This window comes from Phyllobates terribilis, unplaced genomic scaffold (genome assembly GCF_046119375.1).
Source record: "Phyllobates terribilis strain yellow unplaced genomic scaffold, ASM4611937v1 Scaffold_9__5_contigs__length_417890890, whole genome shotgun sequence".
Taxonomy (NCBI): Eukaryota; Metazoa; Chordata; class Amphibia; order Anura; family Dendrobatidae; genus Phyllobates; species Phyllobates terribilis.
This window is the reverse complement of record NW_027362769.1, coordinates 138,543,297-138,567,271: the sequence shown is the minus strand read 5'-3', so window position 1 is coordinate 138,567,271 and position 23,975 is coordinate 138,543,297. Positions and strand designations below refer to the sequence as shown.

Below are 23,975 nucleotides of genomic sequence, written 5' to 3'. Positions count from 1 at the left end.
TCAATGCAAGTCAATGGCGGCAATTACGCTGCTTGTCCGCCAAAATAATGGACGTGCTGCGTATTTTTCCGCAATGATAATCCGCAGCGGAAATTTCCGCAGCTTGTGCACAGCACACGCGGATTATCATTGAGGACCATGGGGCACGTATCACCAAGCGTTTTTTAAGTGTTTTCGCTGTGGCAAAAACGCTTGAAAAACGCATAGTGGGCACGCAGCCTTAGTATTTATTGTATACAGCAATGGAAGAGTGTAAGAATGAGAAAAGAACATTCGCTCCTTGGCCTGAATATGGGACCTATCGATCTTTAGGCAGTAATGTCTCTTACATACAGTATGGTTAGTTATGCATTCTAGAGAAAAGAATCTTATCTTACGTGAATCATTGCCGCTGCTGTGAAGAGTATAGTAAGGGATTCCTGGACCTAGTCAATAAAGAGGCATAAAATATATAGATAAGCTAATTTAAAAAGTTCAAAATTGTACAGATATTTGGAGTATTCATTCTATTAGATTGATCCCAATGAATTTTTCTAATTAACAATTTTTAATAGAAAATGGTGTAACTTAAAGCTCGTGAGTCCCAATGCAAAATCTCCAACAGGACCCACAATTTTAATAGTATTGGTCTTCTCATTAAAGGGAAATTTTGAGCCAAGTCAGGGTCCAGGTGTGACTGCAATTCCTGCACCCACTATAGTTACACCTCTGTAAATTGAAGTGCTATAGATAATGTAATAAAGGAATTTTCAGAAACTTTAGACTGATGACTAGTGTTGAGCGAGTATGTTCTATTAACCCTTTCGCTGAGGATGCTCGGGCCGAGCTCCGAGTATTTACAGCTGCTCGGTGATAAGGTTGAATCGCTCCCGTGTGCATAATTTGCAACTGTTTGACAGCTTTATTACATGTGAGGAATGTCTATTTTTTACACATTCCTCCCATGTAATAAAGCTGTCAAACAGTTGCAAATCATGCACACGGGAGCGATTCAACCTTATCACCGAGCAGCTGTAAATACTCGGAGATCGGCCCGAGCATACTCAGACAGAACATACTCGCTCAACCCTACTGATGACCTATTCCTAGGATAGGTGGGGATCTGATTGCTGGCACCCCCCTGATGCTGGGGGTGTCCAAAGTTGGATGTCTTATCTTAAAGAAAAAGTGCCAGTCTACAGGTTGCGACCCAACAACCTAAATATACAAAAATGAAAAAATTTAGCCTGCGTTTTTTCATTTTTAACCTATCTTATAGATAGATCATCAATGTTATAGCTCTGAAAAATTCTTTAACAACCAAATACAAGTCTATAATATATTATGAGAAAGATCAGATATTGTATAATGCATCATATTTTGAGATGGTGAAAATAGCACAAACTGCATCAAATTTTATCAAAATGCACGTATGTAATGATAAATTTGATGTGACCTGCTGGACACTTTGAACAGTTTCCTCTTCACCAAAAAATTGTGCATTTCACAACTGCTTTGTTGCAATTTTGCCATTTTTAGGTGATAATTTTCATTGGGTTTTTATGTTTTTATTTATTTTTTTCTGTTTTGGAAGGGTGAATGGGCAAAGAAGCTGAAATGTACATAAAAACACCATTACAATGCTTAAATGACATTTAAAGAGGACCTTTCACAAGTCTGAGCAACTGGCCACGTCATGGAATAGGGGCTGCAGAGCTGAGTAAAACATAGTTATTATTGTTTAATTCCTTCTCTCTGTTGCAGAGATATTAGCTTGTAAAGTTTAAGATAAAATCTAAACTAAGCCCAAGTGAGCATTACCAGAGATTCTTCTCTGGGGGTGTGTACTGCTTCCCCTACATGAAGCTGTCCAATCACAAGCAGACAGCAACATACAGGGGGAAAATAACACGCACCCACAATAGCTTAGAGCAGGTTTCTCAGTGTGAGACATGTAATGGCAGTCTGCTCTTTTCACTGATCTCACTGCACAGCTGTGTGATTACAATTAAGGGGTTGGGAGAGGGAGCAGAGAAGAGATTGCTAATACCTTTAGCTTTAATCTCATGGCATTCAGTGTGGAGGGGGAGGAAGAACAGCAGAATTTACAGCACTGTGAGAGGAAAGTTGCAGCTATAAACCTGTTTGTAATGAGACAAAGCTCAGCTCTGATGTATTCCTCTCCCCCACAATGACTGCTGTGAGATGAAAGCTGCAAAAGTGTATGTGTAGCACCCCGAGGGCTCGGCTGCTACAGGGGTATTGCACCTCAAACCAGAGGTGTGATATTCCAATCCCGGGTAAGGATGGATTGTGGACCAGGACTCGGTAGGCTGCATGCACCACACACACACCCCATTTCCGAGGGACAGCTCAACGGTGCTCCCACGAGACAGAAGTGCAGGCACGACAGCATCTGTCCCTGACTGGAGTGGGGAGGGGGAGGAAAACCCAGTGGTGTAGGAGCAGATAGGGGTGGGTCTCTGGGCAAAGGTAGGAGCCCATTGGTTGCTAGCCACCTGGGCTCACACATAGAGGGAGGTATATAAGGTGGGCACCATCTTAGAACAGTGTTCAGTCCGGGGAGTCTGTACAGAGAGGAGTTCAGCCAGAGAGGGCTGACAGGGAGCTGTGGCTCAGTCTGGGCCCAGCTCCACGAGGCAGACCTGGAGTGGAGGCCAGAAACAGCAGAGAGAACAGGAACAGAAGAGAAAGGAAACAAGGAACAGCACATTAAGAGAGGCCCAGAGACACGAGAGAAGAAGGAACCCCATAGGCCCAGGAGATTGCGGGTGACGGGTTGGCAGAACAGGGTACCGGATCCCAAATTGGTGGAGGTGACTAATCCTCAGCCAAAGACCGGCGGTCGTGACTATATCTCGGTGCGACCCCTCACTACACCTACCAGGAAGGCACACCACATAGGGTCAGGGACGCAGAGATTAGCGTACCAAGAGAAGGCCCGAGGCAGCCGGACAAACGTAGAGTCACTGGTGGGGCACGGCCAGAGAAGGGAAGAGAAGGCAGCCCTGTGCCACGCTCTGGAATTGCCTGGGAGTTGGTCGAGCCCCTTGCTGGTGGACGCAGCACGGCTTGGGCAGTCACCGCCGGTACCGAGGTGACTAGGACCAGTAAAGAACTGAGTAAAGCATTGGAAACTGCAACCACACGTCTCTGTGCTTCTTCGCCGCACCAGCACTACCAGTGCTGGGACGCTCGTGCACCATCACTCCCATCATCCACACTAACTGCCCTGAGGCTATACTTCTCCCGTGGGGAGTCATCCCATTCTTAGCTGCACACATAACACCGGCCTCAGCGGTCTGCCTTGCAGCGGCGGCCCCCACTGACCGCAATCCACGGGTGGCGTAGTCGGACTATTATCTCACTAATAAGACTGCCACTGAATTGACCACCCTGGGCACGGACCGGGTCCACGCCACGGAGACTACAACCCCCAGCGATCCGGCTCCGGGTATTCCCCGCACACACAGGCCCAGGGGGCGCGTCATATGCAATCACACTCATCTGTGCTCTGTTCCCAGAATTTTGTAATCGCATACAGCTCTGTAGTGAGACCAGTGAGTAGAGCAGACTGTCTGTCATTACAGGTCTCATACTGAGAAACCTGCTCTAAACTATTATGTATGTGGGGGGGAAGGCGACGTGTTATTTTTTTTACACAGCATGTTTCTGCCTGCTTATGATTGGTTAATCTCATGCAGGGGAAGAAGTACGTGTTCCCAGAGAAGAATCCCCCCTTGGACTTAACATAAATTATAACCTAAAGTTTACATGCTAATATATATATAATTAACTTATACAGAATGATAACATATTTTTAAAGAAGCTGAAAACTGAATGAAGGTAGGTATACAGAACTCACCATTGCAATTTAGTGAATAATATTTTCCACCTTTGCTAAAATATGCAGAATACTGTTGGCATCTGTCAGGAAGCAGTTTACAGGTCACACATTCAGTGGTGTAAGGGCCAACCAACTTCATCCTGTAAAGAAGATTTTTTTAATGTAAAGTCCTATCAGTGCATAATCGTTTACATTGTTATATGGACACAGGTTGAAATGATCAGGCGCATTGAGAGTTAAATTGTCCATTTTCATATTATGTTTCTCCATTCATTGCCAAAAACATACGAACAAAAAAAAAATTGCATGCATTGCCCACTTTTACGATCATTTTTTTATTTCTCCAGTGCAAAAAAAATAAAACAAAAATAAAATAGATAAATAAATAAATAAATAAAAATGAAGAAACCATGCAGAAAGTCTTAATGTTTCGTGAATACAGTTTCAATTCAATTCTATGTGTCTCCATAGTTACAGACTACAAACAAACCCTGCGTAGTCTGATCTTGCAGTCATAATGTTTTCTACCTGCCTCCTACTTTTTGCTAATCTACCAACTGTTTACAAGCAAGAAGTAGAGGACAAATGTAAGATAGTATGGCTTCAGGATCATAATACAGAGGTTTCATACTCTGTAATCATGGAGACACACAGGTCTGCATATGATCTGTATACATAAAAGTGTAGGAGATTTTTCCTTTGAGCAATAAGTTGCAAACATGACCATAGCCTTTAGTTTTTTTTTAAGTTCTTATGAACATTTTTAAGATGTAATGCAATGAATTTTTTTTTTCTAGTTATAATCTGCATTTTCCATATTTTATGGAGCCAATAAATTGTTACAGTAAGTAAAAAATCTTACTTGTAGAGATGTCTTTTTGACGGAGCTTCTTCATTACTTATATAATATCTAAAAGGAGAAACATTATTAATCCCTTTCTCTCTCTAAAAAAAGCCTTATTGCTATAAAATGTATTCACTAGTAAAAACAAGTCCTTGAGAAACTTCTATACAGGGAATCATGGGATGTTAAGAGTTGGATGGGAGCTCCAGGGTCATCGTGTCCAACCCCCTGCTCAATGCAGTATTCACTAAACCATCTCTGTCCATCCTCTGCTTGAAGACTTCCATTGAAGGAGAACTCACCACCTCTCGTGGCAGGCTGTTCCATCATTGATCACCCTCACTGTCAAAAAGTTTTTTCTAATATCTAATCTGTATCTTCTCCCTTTCAGTTTCACTCCATTGCTTCTCGTGTTTCTATGTGAATAAGGATGATCTCTCTCCACTGTGACATCCCTTAAGATATTTGTAGGCAGCTATTAAGTCTCGTCTTAAGGCCCCGTCACACTTAGCGACACTGCAACGATCCCGACAACGATACGACCTGTCAGGGATCGTTGCTGCGTCGCTATGTGGTCGCTGGTGAGCTGTCAAACAGGCAGGCTCACCAACGATCAGGGGAGCAGAGACGTCGTGGAAAGAATCTTTCCACGACGTCCTGCTCCTGGTTACCAGCCTGCTGAAGCAGGAGCAGGCTGGTAACCATGATAAACATCGGGTTACTAGGGGCACACGTGCACCTAGTAACCCATTGTTTATCATGGTTACCACTCTGCTACGGTGAGCGGGAGGTTACCGCTCACTTTAGCAGGCTCGTAACCATGATAAACATCGGGTTACTAGGGGCACACGCGCACCTAGTAACCCGTTGTTTATCATGGTTACCACTCTGCTACGGTGAGCGGGAGGTTACCGCTCACTTTAGCAGGCTCGTAACCATGATAAACAACATTATTCCATGAATAAGGTTTAGCCGAAACGCGTTGGAATGTACTGTACCTAAGAGCCGCTATATTGCTCATTCTGTAACTCATCCTTGGCTTTTACAATTTGAAATTAAAAGTGAAGTTTTAACAAGATACATACAACCCTGGTCCTGCTGGAGACATCTTTGCTTGCTTTCTCATTACTTGAACCTTGGTAGCCCGTGACCTGGGCGTCTCCGCTGCAAGACTTCGTTGGGACTGGATGAGTCTGGCTATTACATGGTGAGCTGACATACGTTTTCCCTTTCCCTTTCCCCCTGTTTTTTCATGATAAACAACGGGTTACTAGGTGCGCGTGTGCCCCTAGTAACCCGATGTTTATCATGGTTACCAGCCTGATCGCTGCTCCCGCTGGTCACACACAGCGATGTGTGCTGACCAGCAGGAGGGCAACGACCAAAAAATGGTCCAGGACACTTTTCAGCGATAAGCGACCTCACAGTAGGGGCCTGATCGCTGCAAAGTGTCACACATAGCGACATCGCTGGTGAGGTCGCTGTTGCGTCACCAAAACCATGACACAGCAGCGATCTCGCTATGTGAGACGGGGGCTTTAGCCTTCTTAAGTCTTTCATCTAATCTAAGCTTTCTTGTAATATAGAAGAGAGGTAAGGATTAGGAATGAAGCAGCTCAGGGAGGTGCACAAAACAAACTCGGCTATGGTAAGGTGATAATTCGACAACTGCAAGTATGGAAATTGTTTATTGTCTGTGCAACTGCTATCTTGCTTAGAGAGGTTTTCCACTACTGGATAGCCGCTGCTTGATCAATTAAGCACCCAAATAAAAAAAAAGCTTGGATATTAACCTCCTGCAGTGGTGTCATTCCAGAGAGGTCAGTGCCACTGTTACTAGAGACTGAAAGACCCCCAAATGAAGTAAGGTCAAAACGCGCATCGGGGTCTGAGGTGGAGGCCGATGTAGTGTCATAGTCTATTATCATTTTTTTGCATATGTCTGATTATATAATTATTTTTTTCACTACTGATTTTATTTTTTGTGCAATACATTGCATCAAATCTCTATAAATCTAACTCGCACACAATTGCACTGTAATTAACTTTGTGGATATATATATATATATATATATATATATATATATATATATATGTTTCTTTGCATACCGGTTATCATTACTTCTCAGTAATATTCTGCCATCTGGTGAATACCATTTGTATTGTAATCTTATTTTCATTATTTTGTGTCTGTCATTGGCCTCCCCTTGCTTTCATTGTTTCTTGTTTTTACTATTAACTTTTACTTTTATTTTTGTTCTGTAGTTGTGTATCTCAATAAAATATTTATTGCGAATACATACATTTGTCTGATTTTTTATTAAATTGTAGTAACACTTATTTGATATATTATATTACTAGAGATTGACCTGGCATTATTGTATCATGTGCTGCAGTCAATGAACGGCTAGATAGTTCATCAATTTTCCATTAGGGATGTCATCCACTCTGATGAAATAGTAAAGGCTGCAGCCAAACAGGGGTCGTTTGTTGGCTGCAGTCTGCATGTGACACAACAATGTCACGTCATTCCCGCTGTGGCACTGCTGCGGCAGGTGAGTATACACTTTATTTATTTTAATTGGGACCTGAATTGATTAATTAGGGATTGTCCAGTAGTGTAAAACCCCTTTAACGTCAAGGACCAAAGGAGGTGGGCACAAAAGAGAGCTTTATACGGCAGAAACTTCTGCTCCAACAGCAGTTGTTACCTTGCTGTCTATTTGAACAGCAAATGTGCTTGGTAATACAGGAATATAGAAGGAACAGAAGGAGGGGGGGTGATTGACTTATCAACTTGGTAAAATTGGTTCTTATTTTATTTTTCATCAAGGTAAAAAAAATACAAAATATATTTTTTTCTGCAATCCATGCAATATATTTCAGCAAAAATTTACCAACACAGGGTCCAATACTTACAACTCATTGTTGACCATCTTATAGATGCTGGTAACTTCATATTTTCCACTTGTTACTTCCGCTGGTCTCTAAAAAAAATATGGTAATAAACAAGTGCACATTAATTGCCATCACATAAATCTGCAAATGAGTTATAAATGGTTGTAATATTCATTTATTCATTTATTTATTATGCTCCCTCATATAGCGACATTAATTCCACAGCACTTTACAGATATCATCGCTGTCCTCACAATCTAAATTCCCTATCAGTATGTCTTTGGAGTGTGGGAGGAAACTGGAGAATCCGGAGGAAAACCACGCAAACATGGAGAGAACATACAAAAATTTTTGCAGATGTAAAGTATCTTTATTGTAGTATGAATATATTGCTCGTTCACCCCTCTATTACTAAGTGCAGCAAGGTGTATGTGTGGTGCCCCTGCGGGTTCAGTCGCCACAGAGGTACTGCATCTCACCCAGAGGTGTGGTATCTCACTCTCAGGTAAGGATAGAGTGCTGCCCGGGACCCTAACACCTGCATCCAACACATCAACTTCAGTGGGGGCAGGGAGAGATTGCTCCTAAGGGAGAGCACAGTCCCTGGTCCCTAGCTGAAGGGTGGAACTATGTAGTGGGTGTGGGTGGAGGACGTAGTTCAGGGGAGCACTTCCGCAGTAGTATAAAAAAGAGAAGCCATCTTGGAGTGTAGGTCAGTCAGAGCAGGAGAGTGTGTGGAGCAGGAGCTCAGCAGGAGCTCTGCTCAGGAAGAGGGCCTAGCAGATAGGCCCAAGACTGTAAAGGAGAGGAGGAAGGAGAGAGGAGCAGGAGAGAAGGCTCCAGGAGGAACGAGGGGATCCTAAGGGGTACGGGCAGTGCTGGATGCCACCTGTACGCCTGAATCTACCAGGACGTGGAAGGATCAAGCCGCAGGGGGGACCGGCCCCTAACTAGTGAGAATTGAAACGTTCAGCTAGAAACCGGAGGCTTCTGTACTTTTAGGGTGCAGTTGCCACAGCCAAAATTACATCGCCGAAAAGGTGGCCACAGAGGGTCCAGGGGACTGCAGGTCGCCAGACAAGACCCGAGGCTACCGGCTTGGGACACTGATTGTGAGGCGCAGGGCTGGAAGGAGAGAGCCAGCGCAGGAAGACGACTGAGAAAGGCACACAGAAGGGGGTCCCGTTAAGTGCTCTTGAATTATCTGAGGGATTGCTGAACCCCTCCCTGAGTAAACACAGGACGACGTGGGAAGTTACACCGGTACCTGTAACTTGGATTGCAACAACTGTGAGTAAACCTTGAAGACTGCAACCCGCTGTCTCCGTGAATTACTGCTGCGCAATCACCCCCCGCACAACACTGCAACATCCATAACATCTCAGCACTGCCCTGGAGCTAAGCTCTACCTGTGGAGAGCTAAACCAACTCTGCTGCATTAACAACAGCTCCAGAGGACCTGCTCCGCAGCGGCGGCTCCCTTTAGCCGCATACCACAGGAGGCGTCACGAACTATATATAAAAACTATAAATCCCCTGTAAATATTCCCCTTTTGATTGACTGCCCTGGGTCACGGACCGGGTCACCGCCACTGTGACATCTCCTCTAGCAACAACCGGCCCGGCACCGAGTACCCCACTGCCCAGGGGGCGCGTCATATGCGCTTTATGGCAGCTGTAATGAATGAAGAACCTTCCCCGGGGAGCTAAGTGCTCCCTGAGGTCAAAGCTCTTTTAGGACTAAGGACTAAACCTCTTTTAGGGCTAAGCAGCGCCCCGGCCCTACAATGACAGATTAGCGGTTATATGGTCAACGTGTCACTGGCTCAATAGGTGTTAGGAAGAAGGCAGTGGTTGGTGGCACAAGTAAAATGGAATTATCCGGTCCCTTTGTGTGTTGAGTGGTGACAGGGATAGGCTTGCATGGTACCAACTTAAAAAGGGAGTACAGTAGGAGACGCACTATTGAAGCACAAAATGGCACCATTTTAGGTCAATACAGGTGCATTCAGGGCAACAGTGTAGAGCACCTTGTATGATGCTCATTCATCCTTAAAAGTGTGCAGGAAAGAGAAGTCTCAGTCATGTGCAGGTAGGAGAGGGAGTCTTTCCACCTGCTACCAAGGGATGCTGCTCAAAAAAGCAAAAGGCAGTCTCTTTGACTCTAGGGAGGTGGCAAGATAGGAGAGCGATGTCACCACAGCAAAGAAAGCACATTGCGCACTCTTGCAACCTACTTTCTCAGTTTCTGTCTATAGCATGGCAATACTCTTCAAACTCGAACAACAACAATCAGATTATAGTGGCAGTCCTCACAGGTAGAAATAAGCCAATATTCTCCTCTCATTTGCAACAGATCCTCACCTCTTATGGTAGCTAATCTTCATTCTTTACACTTCACTCTCAGTAATAAGTTTATATGATCTATCTTGTGGCAAACTCGTTCTCAGTAATGGCAGTACCCTCATTCCGGTGGACTGATCTCCCACTACTTGCAAGCATCTATGTCTGGAGCACTTTACATGCTCTTATACATCTCTTTCTTTAGCTCCAGGGCACTACCTTAACTACAATCTGTCAGTAACATCAACCCTATCCCCCCAAACCAGATGAAATATAAATGCATCTACACCTTTACATCTTCTATCTGTTGCTGCATCCCTGAGTATTTATGAGCCATTTTAATTCATATGCAAATTAAGTGCTATGGGTGTGATAGGGCGCATAAAAGCCCCTACCTTCTATGGTTGTTTTCTCCCCCAAAACACAAGTCTCTTTAGGTTAACTGATAGATAAATGAAACAAGACTCTCAGAAAGTAATGCCCAGAGCACTTAATGCCTCATTTAGTATTAATTATAATGCAGCAACAGATAGAAGATATAAAAGTGTCAATGGATTTACATTTCAAAGACCTGCCTTCATGTGTGATTTGGGGTGGTTGAAATTACTAACAGATTCCCTTTACTAGAGAGTGCTACTTTTCCCCACTTGCTAGTTAGCTAATACGCAGTCCTTTCTGCTCAGCTGCACAGATTCTTCCTTCTTTTTCTTGTCTGGATGGATCAGACCTTTGGTGGTGGGAAAGTGGTGTCTTTTATGCTCTTTGTACAGGCAACCAGGTGGTTTATCCATCTTAGTAGAGTGAAAGCTAACCCAAAGAATATCACAGTCTTTGTCACTTCTGCATGTAAAGTGTGTCAATTAAAAATGTACCCTATTACTTACCCCTGCACCAAGGTAATAATGTATATGTTTGAATCCACCTGCATTGCTGATGATCTTATAAAATCTACTTGCTGAAGTGAAATAAGGTTCACTGGGCCCAAACTAGAAAGATAAAACAAGAAAAATAGGAATCAGAGGTCAGAACATTTCAAAACAAAAAATATAAATGCCCTGTCCCTGATGATTGATGCCACTATACCCCAACAGTTCACTGGCAAAGCCTCCAAACCATTGTTAAAGCAATTCAGTTATTCTAAAAAATTATTAACAAAAAGAAATTGCTCTCTCAAAAAATAATATATTAAATAATTTATATGTACCCCAAAATGTTTCTATCATAAATAGTTGCAAAATAAAAAGAAAAAGTTTTGGCTCCTGACAAAGGATGTATATATATATATATATATATGGCACAGTTTCCTGAAGAGTCCTCGGCTTGAAAAACTCATTGAGTTTACCTAAGTTTAAAAGATATCAGTAGGACATAAACTTGGGGTATGTTCATATTGAGGTTTTTTTCAGGAGCTTTTAGAGGCTATATGCACATTTTTGCTGAATTTTCACAGCAAGTTTTTGTGGTGTTTTGAGATTTGGAAGTCAATTTGGTGAGTTTCCGCTCAGTTTCTGCTCCAAAAACACCGTGTGCACACCACCCAACTACTGAAAAAAAAAACTACTGAAAAAAAAATCAGTGTGAACACACCCCTTAGGCCACGTTCACACGTTTAGTATTTGGTCAGTATTTTACATCAGTTTTTTTCAGCCACAACCAGAAGTGGGAGAAAATTGCAGAAGTAGTGACGTGTTTCTATTATACTTTTCCTCCTGATTGGAACAATCCACTCCAGGCTTTGGCTTACAAATACTGATGTAAAATACTGACCAAATACTGAACGTGTGAACATGGCCTTAGAATGTAAATAGAACAAGTCGTGTACCAATTGGCAAAGGAGAGATTATCTGCTGCTCCAGTCTGCACCATGGTCCATACCGCCTGACCCAGCACACTACACATGCTCAGGTTTATGGCTCAAGCGGCATGATGATGTAACCCTTCCTATTTGCAATCTAGGACAGGTTGTTACAGACAGTTCCAGGAGAAACCTTCGATAAGGGTTTTTTAAGCAACATTGACAGAAAAATAAAAACTTGACTGCAAGAATACACCTAGAAAAACCCTGAAAGCCAAAATAAGCAGCCCTAGAAGAAACTGATGTGTCTAAATAATTGCACCTCCAGAAGAAACTGATGTGTCTAAATAATTGCACCTCTAAATACATACAATTATTTCTATGACATTTATTTAAATGTATTGACATTGTAAGACACTTAAAGGGATTGTCCAGGGCTACAATATTGATGACCTATCCTTAGCATAGGTACAGTAATCAATATAAGATCTGTAGATGTTCCAAATCTGGCACCTAAACAGTTCGCTGGTTGCAGACATAATATGTAGTAATTCACTAAAAATGACATTGGTTCCAAACACATTACTAAAAAATAAAGTGAGCCAGACTACCACAGCGCCATGCACTGTTTAGTGGCTGTTTTGGGGTACTGCAGCTCACATTACATTGTAACCCCGACAGGCGGCGCCGCTCACCTCCATGCGGCTAGCGTCGGGAGATCAGCGGCTTGGCCCGCTGATCTCCCAACGGCAAGTGTGAACGGAGGACTGGGGAGCGGCGCTGCCGGTCAGGATACTTCTGCTGCGAGCAGCCGCTCATCTCCTGGCTTTTCGCAGCGGAAGTAGCCGCACAGGCAGCGCCGCTCCCCGGTCCTCACTAATACAATTCGCTGATTGGTCGCAGCCTCCTGCCGCGACCAATCAGTGATCTTGGCGCCAAATTTAAACACCGCTCTGCTGATTGGTCGCGGCCGCCGGCCGACCGCGACCAATCAGCGAGTTTGGCGCCAAATTTAAACAACGCTCTGCTGATTGGTCGCGGCCGCCGGCCAGCCGCAACCAATCAGCGATATTGGCGCCAAATTTAAACAACGCTCTGCTGATTGGTCGCGGCCGCCGGCCATCCGCGACCAATTAGCGAGATTGGTGTCAAATTTAAACAACGCTCTGATGATTGGTCACGGCCGCCAGCCGCGACCAATCAGTATTATGGGCGCCAAATTTAAACACTGCTTTGCTGATTAGTCGCATTCGCCGGCCGCGACCAATCAACATTATTGGCGCCAAATTTAAACACCGCTCTGCTGATTAGTCGCGGTCGCCGGCTGCGACCAATCAGCATTATTGGCGTCAAATGTAAACACCGCTTTGCTGATTGGTCGCGGTCGCCGGCCGCGACCAATCAGCATTATTGGCGTCAAATGTAAACAACGCTCTCCTGATTGGTCTCCGTCGCCGGCCGCAACCAATCATCATTATTGGCGCCAAATTTAAACCCCGCTCTGCTGATTGGTCCCGACCGCCGGCCGCGACCAACCAGCAATATTCGCGCCAAATGTAAACACCGTTTTGCTGATTGGTTTACTAATCAGCGATTTTAGCGCCAAATTTAAACAAGCTCTCCGGTCCTCACTAACACAGTTCGCTGATTGGTCGTGGCCGCCACCCGCGACCAATCACCAATATTGCCGCCAAATTTAAACACCATTTTGCTGATTGGTCACGGCCGGGAACCGCGACCAATCAGCGACATTGGCGTCAAATTTAAACACTGCTCTGCTGATTGGTCTCCGTCGCCGGCCGCAACCAATCATCATTATTGGCGCCAAATTTAAACCCCGCTCTGCTGATCGGCCGGCGGTCGCGACCAATCAGCGCTATTCGCGCCAAATGTAAACACCGTTTTGCTGATTGGTCGCGGTCGCGACTAATCAGCGATTTTAGCGCCAAATTTAAACAAGCTCTCCGTCCTCACTAACACAGTTCGCTGATTGGTCGCGGCAGCCACCCGCGACCAATCACCGATATTGCCGCCAAATTTAAACACCATTTTGCTGATTGGTCGCGGTTGCCGGCCGCGACCAATCAGCGATTTTGGCACCAAATTTAAACAATGCTCTGCTGATTGCACCCGGTCGGCCGCATACATATTCTAGAATACCCGATGCGTTAGAATCGGGCCACCATCTAGTCTGATAATAATGACTTTTCTACAGAAGTATTGCTGCTTAGTACTATCATATCTAACCATTTGTCTATTTAAAATGCTATTATATCTAAACTCTGTATCTGTCTATATGAATACTTACATTTCCAACCCAGCCAGTTGGGCTTTCTTCATGTCCAACCTGCATTACAGAAAAAAAGAGAAATTCTATAAATCAGAATAATAGATGATCCAGTAAAAATATATTAAATTAAAGGGGTTGTCCAGTCTTAAGTCAGCATACTCCCGGCCACACTAGACTGTTTCTGGCCTCGCTCAATACACTTGCATTGAGCAAGTCTGCCACCATCTGGTCAAATTGTGGCGAGTATGCAAATCGCATGCTTGCAGTCATATGACCGCCCGCTACCAACTCTGTCAGCAGAGAGTCCTCACAGCGTGCGGTGCTCGTGATATGAGGATTCACAAGTCTGCAGTTTTAGCGTTACCGCAGACTTGTAGACTAACCCCTTTAAGTGACAGTGCACATGTATAAAGTAGTAACAGTTTTGTCTAACCCACCTCTTGTCACAAATATATTATAAGCAGTATTACGGCAGACCCTCAACAATCTTGAAAGACCACCATAAGGACTGATTGAGTGGGAATAATGGAATAGTCCTTTAAATGATAAAAATTTGTCTGCCTGCAGTTGCCACAAGGGGGAGCTATGGAGCTGAAGACAAATAAATTATTGAACATAAGCAAAGCTGTACATCAAAAAACTTTCCTATTAGTGGCTGAATCGATGTGTTACACCAAAAAGCAGATTTGAAGCTCTGTTTTAAAATAACTAGACTCCGGAAGATATGTAAAGAGTATACGATCAAAAACCTTCGCAGGACCTTGGTTCAGCGGCCACATCGGTAGTCTGTAACTGCCAGTCCAGAGAGCCGCAAACCTCCTCCTACTTGCCGGCATCCCCGGCTCCACTTTGGATTTGTGGTCCTGGTGCAGTGACTATATTCCAGCGCGATGCACACCTGATGTCACGCAGGGTTCACTAAAGGAGAGGAATCCAGGATTCCGGCAGGTAGAAGTCGGTTTGCCGGCTCTGGTACGATGGCCTTGGACTACCCACGTGGCTGCTGAACCGAGGTCCTGCAAATCTTTTGGATCATCTCTAATGATATATCATAATAGCACATAATGTTTAAAAAATTAACAATAAATACTTTTGAAGGTGTTGTCTTGTCAAAATAACCATTTTTGACAAGTTTTTAAAAAACATAAATGAATACAAAAACAAAGTCAACATACCGTCAAACAGTTCCATGTGGGTTCTGCCAGGGTACACAGTGTAATAGCTGAAACATTCTGAATCCTTCGAAGCCACTGGACGGCCATTCTTTCTTCTGTGGCCCAAGTCACCCCACATAAGTAATGATCTCTATAGTTACAAGTAAACCAGGAATCAGAACCCAACACAGCCCTTTAGAATCGGTATACACACTACTGCAACTTTTGTCTCTAGTTTTTAGTGTTTTTTTCCAGTTTTTCATTTTCTCCTTATTCTTCTTTTAATTTGCGCCTTTTTTTAAAGCAAATCTGTCTACGGGCTTTTGATATCCCATCTGAGAGCAGCATGATCTAGGGGCAGAGACCTTGATTCCTCTATTGATACCTCTATTCACTCTAATGAGGAGACTGACAGAGATAGCCGGGGCTGCACTCGGTTGATCTTCGGGCACTCCCATAACAATGCATAAAGCAGATGTGCACACGATCAACCACCACTCCATTCACAGGGGGCTCTTCAGAGCCCCTCTTCTTTGGATCTCTGGGGGTCCCAGTGGTTAGACCTTCCAGTGATCAAGAAGTTATAATTTCCAAACTTTGCTCTATTTTCTGATGTAGTCTTCATTAAAAAATGTTCTACCATTTTGCTGCTGCAAAGTGTCGGAAAGTTCTTTATCTAGGTGAACGACCTGCAAAAATATTACAAATCCATAAGAGCTCCTGCTCATTTCTGTCAGCTCTTTCTGTTCCCCACCACTACCCTTCTTTCAGGGTTAGAGATAACAGGAGTGGGGAAAAGGTATGACAATAATCCAAGGAGGACTGAGAAAACAGGTTGTATAAAAGGAGCAAAGAACATGAAGAGTAAATAAGTGCAGGATAGAAGCTGTGCTGATATATCAGCTAATGTAGACAGGAGAACCCTAGATACACACAGACCTCACATCCAGCCTATATTACTGGCAGTGACACTCCCACAAGAGAAAAATATAAAACTTGCATTAGGTGGTAAATTACCTATCAGGGGGTATAAAAATTAATGAAGGAATGAAAATGTGTGCAATTTTAGTAAAGGTGAAGAACTATTTTTTTCAATGTCAAAGGTATCTATAAACGTAATAGTTCTTAAAGGGTCTAAGGCAGGTCCAACTTTCTTTGAGTATCGTAGATGTTTTGGAAAAGTTGTCAAGTATAGGCTCCATGGCCTCAATGTAAAATGTGTAAAAGGCTCTATTATACATTATAAATAATATGTTTTGGTTCCCTCAGGCTAAAGACTAATGCCAAAATCTTCCATACCTTGCAGTAATATCAAAATTTTTGCAATGTCTCAGGAAAGCGATATTATTTTGCTGTGATTTCATGAATAACATAAATACCTTTTTTGCTGTTCATTGCTGTTTTGCTTGTTTTCTTCTGCGTTTACAATACTGACCAGCAGAGGGAGCAGTGCAACTACATATACTGCATTCACGCTATATTTTTTTTGTACTTAACTTTTTTTTACAATTGCTGCAAATAATCTGCTTAATGTAGCTCATATATTAAACCAATTCATCTTTTAAAATTACTTTATATATTTTTAATATTTTATTTATTATTTTTACAAGCATTGACCCACAGGTCGGAGATATAGCTTCGATATATGTGCGTCTATTGGATTTGTTTCATTGAATTTCAAGACATTTGCCTACAATTTATTTTTTTTATTTGTCCAGCAAGAATTTGATATCTGTGGCCAGCTTAAGGCAACTTATAAAAACACAAATTAAAGAGAGGATTTCTTTGGTTTAGTAACGACTTGCATTTCCCATAAAATAACATTTCTCAGAAGTATGTCCAATGTGTGCAATGTTGTTGCAATTTTATTTCTCATGGAATTTTATGAATAAGAAGAATTCAAATATTTACTAAGAAATAAATGACAGGCGAGCTGATGGGTGCTCTTCATACACCTTTTTCTTTAAGGAGTTGTCTACTACATGGACAACCATGTCTTAATTTGTAGCAGTGCCCCATGTAAGATAAAAATACCATATACTCACCTCCAAAACTGCATAGTTCCAGCAACGTTGGTGCTATGTATTCCAGCTCTCGCATGATATTGTTATTATAAGTGAGTGCTGCAGCCAATCAGTGGCTACTGTTGGGCTGCAGCGTTCATGTGACCCAACAATATCACATGAGTACTGACACCGCTGGAAAGGCATTGTTCTGGAAGGTGAGTGTATGGTGCTTTTATTTTACATGGGTCACTGTTGCATTAAATAAAGTTTGTCCAAGTAGTGGACAACCCCTTTAATATCACAAAAAGTGACATCACTGTGGCTACAGGTGTGTGTTATTATAATAATCAGATAAATGATAATAATCACTGTTTCTTACCCATTTCTTATGTCATCCGGTGCTAAAATTTCCACAAATGACACATTGTTCAGAGATTCTATATTTGCAATATACAGCCGCACCGTGGGATTTTTTGTTCCTGACTTAAATGTAAAAAAATATGGAATCAGTACAATAAAATGGAACAGGTTTAACACATGGTGAGATTATTCCGATCAGTAATATAATGAAAAACAGATTTTTATAAATATCCTACAAAATAATAATAATAGATGGACACATTTGAGCACAGAGCCCTGCGTCAGAAAAAGCTCTTAGGCTTTATTCACATGTTGACTTTTTCTTTGCTACATTTTCTAATGCGTTTTTGATGCAATTGTGGCAAGAAAAAAAAGCAACATGGCCACAACATGAAAATAAACCGTAATGCTTCACTCCGAAGTTATTACATTAAAACCACCTTCCCAATAGCATGTAGGTCACTAGAGATGAGCAAACCTGAACACAAAAGTTCAGGGTTCGTATTAGACAGTTAGTGTCCGATGCTAAACGCCGAACTCGGACTTCTCCCTGAAGTCTGTTACAATGTTTGGAGTTCCGAGGGGTAGAGGGAAACAGACAGATAGACCTATAGGTCACCTTTATGCCTCCAAATCAGCTCTGACCCATCATGGATCATGGTGTGGACTCCATATGACCTCTAAAGGTGCCTTGTGGTATCGAGCACCAAAAAGTTACCAGCAGATCCTTTTACTCCTGAATGTTGCTTGGTTGGTTCTCCACGAATCATACATTTTTTTCTGCAAATCCCACATGTGCTCAATTGGATTGAGATCAGGGGAATTTGGAGACCAAGTCCATCACTTTGTAATCTACGTCATGTTCCTCAAACCATTCCTGAACAATATTTGGTCGTATGACAGTGGCATTATCCTGCTAAAAGTGGCTACAGTCATCCTTTGCCGTGAAGAGTGGGATATTTCGGAAGGTGGTACGTATCACATCCACATGAATGTCAGGAATCAGCAGTCTCCCAGCAGAACGCTGCCTCTGCTGGCTTGTCTTCTCCCCTTATGCCATCTCTTGATGTAACCCCCCTCCTTTTCTTCTATCCAAATGTTGAGGAAAATATGAATGATTAAACCAGGTCCCTTCTTCCATTGCGTCATGGTCCACTTCTGATGTTCCATGTCTATTGTTTGAAATAAGTTGGTGGACAAGGGTCATCATGGGCACCGTGATCGGTCCACACAGCCCCATGAACAGTGCGCTATGATAATAATTAATAATAATTTTTTATTTATATAGCGCCAGCATATTCCGCAGCACTTTACAATTAAGCGGGGACATGTACAAACAATAAATTCAATACAGGTGAGACACTTTAACAGTAACATCAGGAGTGAGGTCCCTGCTCGCAAGCTTACATTCTACAAGCTTACATTCTGCTATGATGTTCCTTGTGTTCTGACAGCTTGGTATTATTGTGCCAACACTAACTTTTTCAGCAATTTTTGCTATAGTAGCTCTTTGTGGGATCGAACCAGATGGGTTAGCCTTTACTCCCCATGCAGTTCACCTCTTGTCCTTTCTTGGACCACTTCTCATAGGTAGTAATTAGAGTTGGTGTGAATCGAAACTAATCTGGTCCATCGGCCATGACAGAAACTATGACCAATGTATGGGAGCCCTGAGAACCGCTTCTACCCTAAAAACATCCGTGGCTTATTGGATAGGGGGTGGTTCTGAGGGCTCCCGTCCAGTGGCCACAGATTACTGTCGTAGCTGATGGAACAGGTTCTATGTTTCAATTCATAACAACTCTGGTACTATCTATTGCATGCCAGGCATAACGGTATAACAAAGGTTGCCATCTTGACGCTGGCAAAATTACATTTGAGAGGTGTAAGAAGCTTGTTGATGGTTATAGGAAGCAAATGATTGCAGTTATTTATTCCAAAGGGTGTGCAGCCAAATATTAAGTTAAGAGTGCCAACAATTTTGTCCAGCCCAATTTGGGGGTTTGTGTAAGATTACGTCCAATTTGCCTTCTTTTTCCTCAATTTTTGTGTTGTTTCAATTCACACAAAGGAAATAAACATGTGTATAACAAAACATGTGTAATTGCAACAATTTTCTAGGAGAAATACTTTATTTGCTGGTACAATTTCATGGATGCCAACACTTTCGGCCATGATTGTATGCACAGCCCATCATTTTGATATGAAGACATCAGCTGTGACGCGCCCCCTGGGCCATGGGGGTACCCGGAGCCGGGCCTTGTAAATGCTGGGGGTTGTAGTCACCGTGGGGGCGACCCGGTCAGTGACCCAGGGCGGTCAAACCAGGGTAGTCTATGTGTATAAGTTATATAGTCCGACTATGCCACCTGTGGATTGCGGTTATGGAGAACCGCCGCTGCGGAGCAGTCCACTGAAGCTGGTGGTATGTGTAGCAAGTGTAGTATAACTCCCCACAGGAAGAGTGTAGCTTCAGGGCAGCACAGGTGAACGATGGTGGTTGTGGGGGCGTCCCAGTGCAGTGAGTGCTGGCGCGGTAAGAAACATGGAGACAAGGTGATGCAGTCCCAGAGTCTTTACTCACGGTTATCAGTTTCCAAGTTACACTGCAGATCATAACTTCCCACATCGTGCTGTGCGTACTCAGTGAGGGGCTCGGTCCACCCTCAGGTATCTCCAGAGCACTTTTCAGAGTACCTTTCTCTGGTCTCTCTCCTTGTACCTCACACCTAGTGGCACCTCTGTCCAGTGTCCTTGGGCCTTGGCGAGCGACGTGTGTTCCGTCCCCTGGCCCTCCTGATGGCTGGTGTGGGCGGCCTGCTGACTTAAAGTGCTGCAGCCTCCGGTTCCCAGTTGAGCCCTGGAGTCTCTGCTGGTTGAGGGATCCGGTTCCCTTCTTCTGGCCTGACCCCCCTACCTCGTGGCAGCGGCAGGCGTACGCGTGGCAGCTGCACGGCCCGTACCCCTGGGGTCCCTTCGGTTCCTCTACTGGAGCCTTCCTGCTCCCTCTTTCCTCTCCTTTCTCCTTCAGGCTCAGGCCTCTTGACTAGGCCTGCCTGTGGAGCAGAGCCCATACAGAGCCCCCGCTCCTACACTTCTCCTCACCACTACTCAATAACTAACCCTGATCTAAGATGGCTACTCTCTTTTATATGCTCCTACTCCAGTGCGCCCAGGATCTACATCCTCCACCCATCCACTACCTAGTTCCCCCTTTCTAGGTGGTTTCTCCCCACTCCAGCAAGGGATCAGGGACAGTTGTGCTTCCCCACATGAGCATTTCCCCCGGAAATGTGGTGTAGTGGATGTAGCGTTAGGGTCCTGGGCCATACTCCTTCCTTACCTGAGAGTGAGATACCACACCTCTGGATGAGGTGCAATACCTCTGTGGCGACTGAACCCTCAGGGGCGCCACAGCTGCATTTACTGTAAACTGATAATAATTACAGTCGCAATAATCAAAATACGTTTCTTCAGCTTCAAAAAAACTACAGGCTCCTTAATTTTTTTTAATGGACAGGGCACAAAAAAAGTGTCTTATTCTTATGGACTGTTGTGGAATTTCTGGACATTTGGCCACCTTCTTCACAACACCTGCCATTTTGCAGATGCTCCATCACAATTAGGCTTTTGCTGAAGTCGCTAACGTTTGATTATTTTTCCTACTTCCTGTGCATTTACTACAAGAGTCGACTCTTACTCTCCAATGTTCCAATATCACAAGATAATCAGTATTAATGGTTTTACCCATCAGTGGTCATAATGTTAGACTGACAATGTCTAAATGCCCGATAGCAATGCACAAGCTGCCTTTCTACAGAATAGGACACCATATGGTCTCTTTTATTCCTATAGAGGATTCCGGGTATTGATGTACAATGCCCATTTGCTGCTAGATTCATCATACAGATGCTTTAAACATATGCCTGACATTTTATCACCTCCACCAGAGAATGGGGGATGTGTGCCAACATTCCTTTGGCAGATGAACCTGACTTGGCATCAAATGTGCAATGGTTGTTTCCTGGCTACGAGGAGGATGTGTGCTTCATGACAAACATAATTGTAGTGTACGTAACTCAGACATTTGGGTGGATATATTTTAAGTTGTCAAAGCTGTCACAAAAAGGCTGTAAGAAAAGACGTAGTATTAAATAATGAACATTACACTTACTTTTCAATCACACTTGTTTCTGGAACCAAAGGTAAATCAGCACAGAAATGTCAAAAATGTTACAGACTATCTCAAAAGCTTTAGTAAAAATATTGGGTTAAGGGCATATGTTGTAGTAGACTGGAAGGAGGAGGCCATAGGACCATCAACATTTGGCTTGGTGCAAGCCTATACTACATGCGGTGGCTGCAGAACTTCTTCCTGCAAGCAGATCCACTTTACAGCCAAATCATCCGCCACCAAAGAAAGACAGATAAGAGGGTTGTAATGGTCTACTACCAAAACCTATTGCTACCATGACGCATGGCCATGCTTCTCTGAAACCCAATAGCAGGGGCTTGATGATGACGCTTGTATGGACTGCGACCAAGAAAGGACAAGAAGAGTCGGTGGCAGCAGCAGCCCACCTGTCACGCTGCTTGCATGAAAATCAAGCGGTGAGGGTCTCCTTTGGTTGGACAGCTCGTGCCACCACTACTTCTCCATCAAGCATATAAAGTAACAGTACAATCTTACCACTTGCTCCCATTATGCATATCTATGATACTGCACTGAATGTAAACCTTGGGGTCGGGGTATATAATTGAATGACAGCTGTGCACTGGCTGCTTCTATAAAGTCGAGGGGATGGCTTATAATCAGCCAGTGACTTTGCAGCTGTGCATATAGTGTTGTTTAAAAACTTCCTATACTTTTGTGCATTTGGTCTCTATATAAGCTTATGTGTCTCCAAGGAAACAGACTACAAACTGACCAAGCGTAGTCTGATCTTGGAATTACGTGCTGCTACTCTTCTCCTGACCCCTTTTTTTACGGTGAAGAAGTGAATGTGCTGCAGGAACAGGGCATGAACAAAGGTGACACTAGTTTCGGAGAAGCAAAACCTTTTTCAAATCCTAAAGAAATCCTGTCAACATCATAAAAAAAATCTGATGACAGCTAGAACATATCACTGGATGCTCTCAAATATAGACAGTGGCAGTCTATTGCCCATTATTATACAAAGAGACATTCTACCATAGATCAACAAATGTATTACTTTAAAGGGAATCTGGCAGCAGAATTTCACCCCCCAAACTATTTATTTGAGATGTGGCTCTTTTAAAGACAAGTCCAAGAATACCTTTATATGGCCAGTCCGTTCCTCCATTGCTGAAATTCTGCATTTGAATCAATATGCAATTGAGGATGAAGTGCTTTTGACGAGTAGAAGCACTTCTCAAGCCTCCGTCACTCCAACTCTATTCCCCACCCAACGCTGCCTCCTCCTGCTTGACTACAGTTCCTTTGCTTCAAAATCACACAGAATAGAAGCTGTACGTCAAGCAGGAGCAGGCGGTGCTGGGTGGGAAATAGAGCTGGAGTGACAGAGACTTCAGACCTACCATAGCTCTTCAGCCATATTTGCATAACAATTCAAATGCTGATTTCTCAGTAATGGAGGAACAGACTGATCATGTAAAGGTATTGCTGGACTTGTCTTTGAAAAAGCTACATGCGCATATAACTAGTTCGGGGAGGGGAGGTGGTAAAATCCTTCTGACAGATTCCCTTTAAGTGCCATGTAACATTTTTATAATTCAGATGACTGACCTTGGGATACGGGATATGAATTGTCTGTGGATACTGCTCGGATTCATCTCCGTAAAATGTATATTCTATAATTGGAACTTCTGTGTCATTAAATTCAGCATAAGTCAGGAATTGGCCACCCGGAGACCACCATATAGCATTATTGGTTGAAAACATTTCCTCTAAAAAATAAAAATAAAAAAAATGATAGAAATAATAATAGAAATACATTGCTTTTATATACAAAATGGCTAAAGTACAACATTTTATAGACAAATAGTAGCTGAGAAGCTTTATAATACAGCCAGTAACAGTGTTAGATAATAGAGAACGGGCAGGAACTGACCCCACATCATCGGGAGATGATGACTTTGTTATTTTGCCATCACCAGCCTTTAACAGTTGTGTGTGTAGAGGAGAGGAGCTTCTCCAGCGGCTGTCAACCTGTTAAATGCCGCTGTTAATCTCAGGGGTGCGCTGTTATATTCGCCCATTAGCGCCCCGCAAACCGATCGCAGGGTGCTCCGGTCCCGCAGCGCCACCTTCTACCTGTAACTTCTGTCTGGCCGGAAGTCAGAAGCTACATCACACGCTCTCAATACAAGTCTATGAGAGCCAGAACAAGACTCTCATAGACTTGTATTGAAAAGTGACTTTAGTTACCAGACCCTGGACATTACTCCTGTCTATCC

General features: G+C 43.3%; 1 protein-coding gene across 1 annotated transcript in view; it reads right to left on the bottom strand.

Annotated features, from left to right (window-relative positions):
* DPP4 (dipeptidyl peptidase 4) overlaps positions 1-23,975 on the bottom strand; it is a 108,916-nt gene that overhangs the window by 26,946 nt on the left and 57,995 nt on the right. Inside the window, exons 10-18 of the mRNA XM_073647055.1 lie at positions 23,305-23,465; positions 17,557-17,660; positions 15,193-15,322; positions 14,036-14,074; positions 10,817-10,918; positions 7,611-7,678; positions 4,710-4,757; positions 3,866-3,987; positions 378-425 (exon numbers count right to left, since the gene is read on the bottom strand). Of these exons, the coding sequence (XP_073503156.1) occupies positions 378-425; positions 3,866-3,987; positions 4,710-4,757; positions 7,611-7,678; positions 10,817-10,918; positions 14,036-14,074; positions 15,193-15,322; positions 17,557-17,660; positions 23,305-23,465 (822 nt within the window). The remainder of the gene's footprint in view (positions 1-377; positions 426-3,865; positions 3,988-4,709; positions 4,758-7,610; positions 7,679-10,816; positions 10,919-14,035; positions 14,075-15,192; positions 15,323-17,556; positions 17,661-23,304; positions 23,466-23,975) is intronic.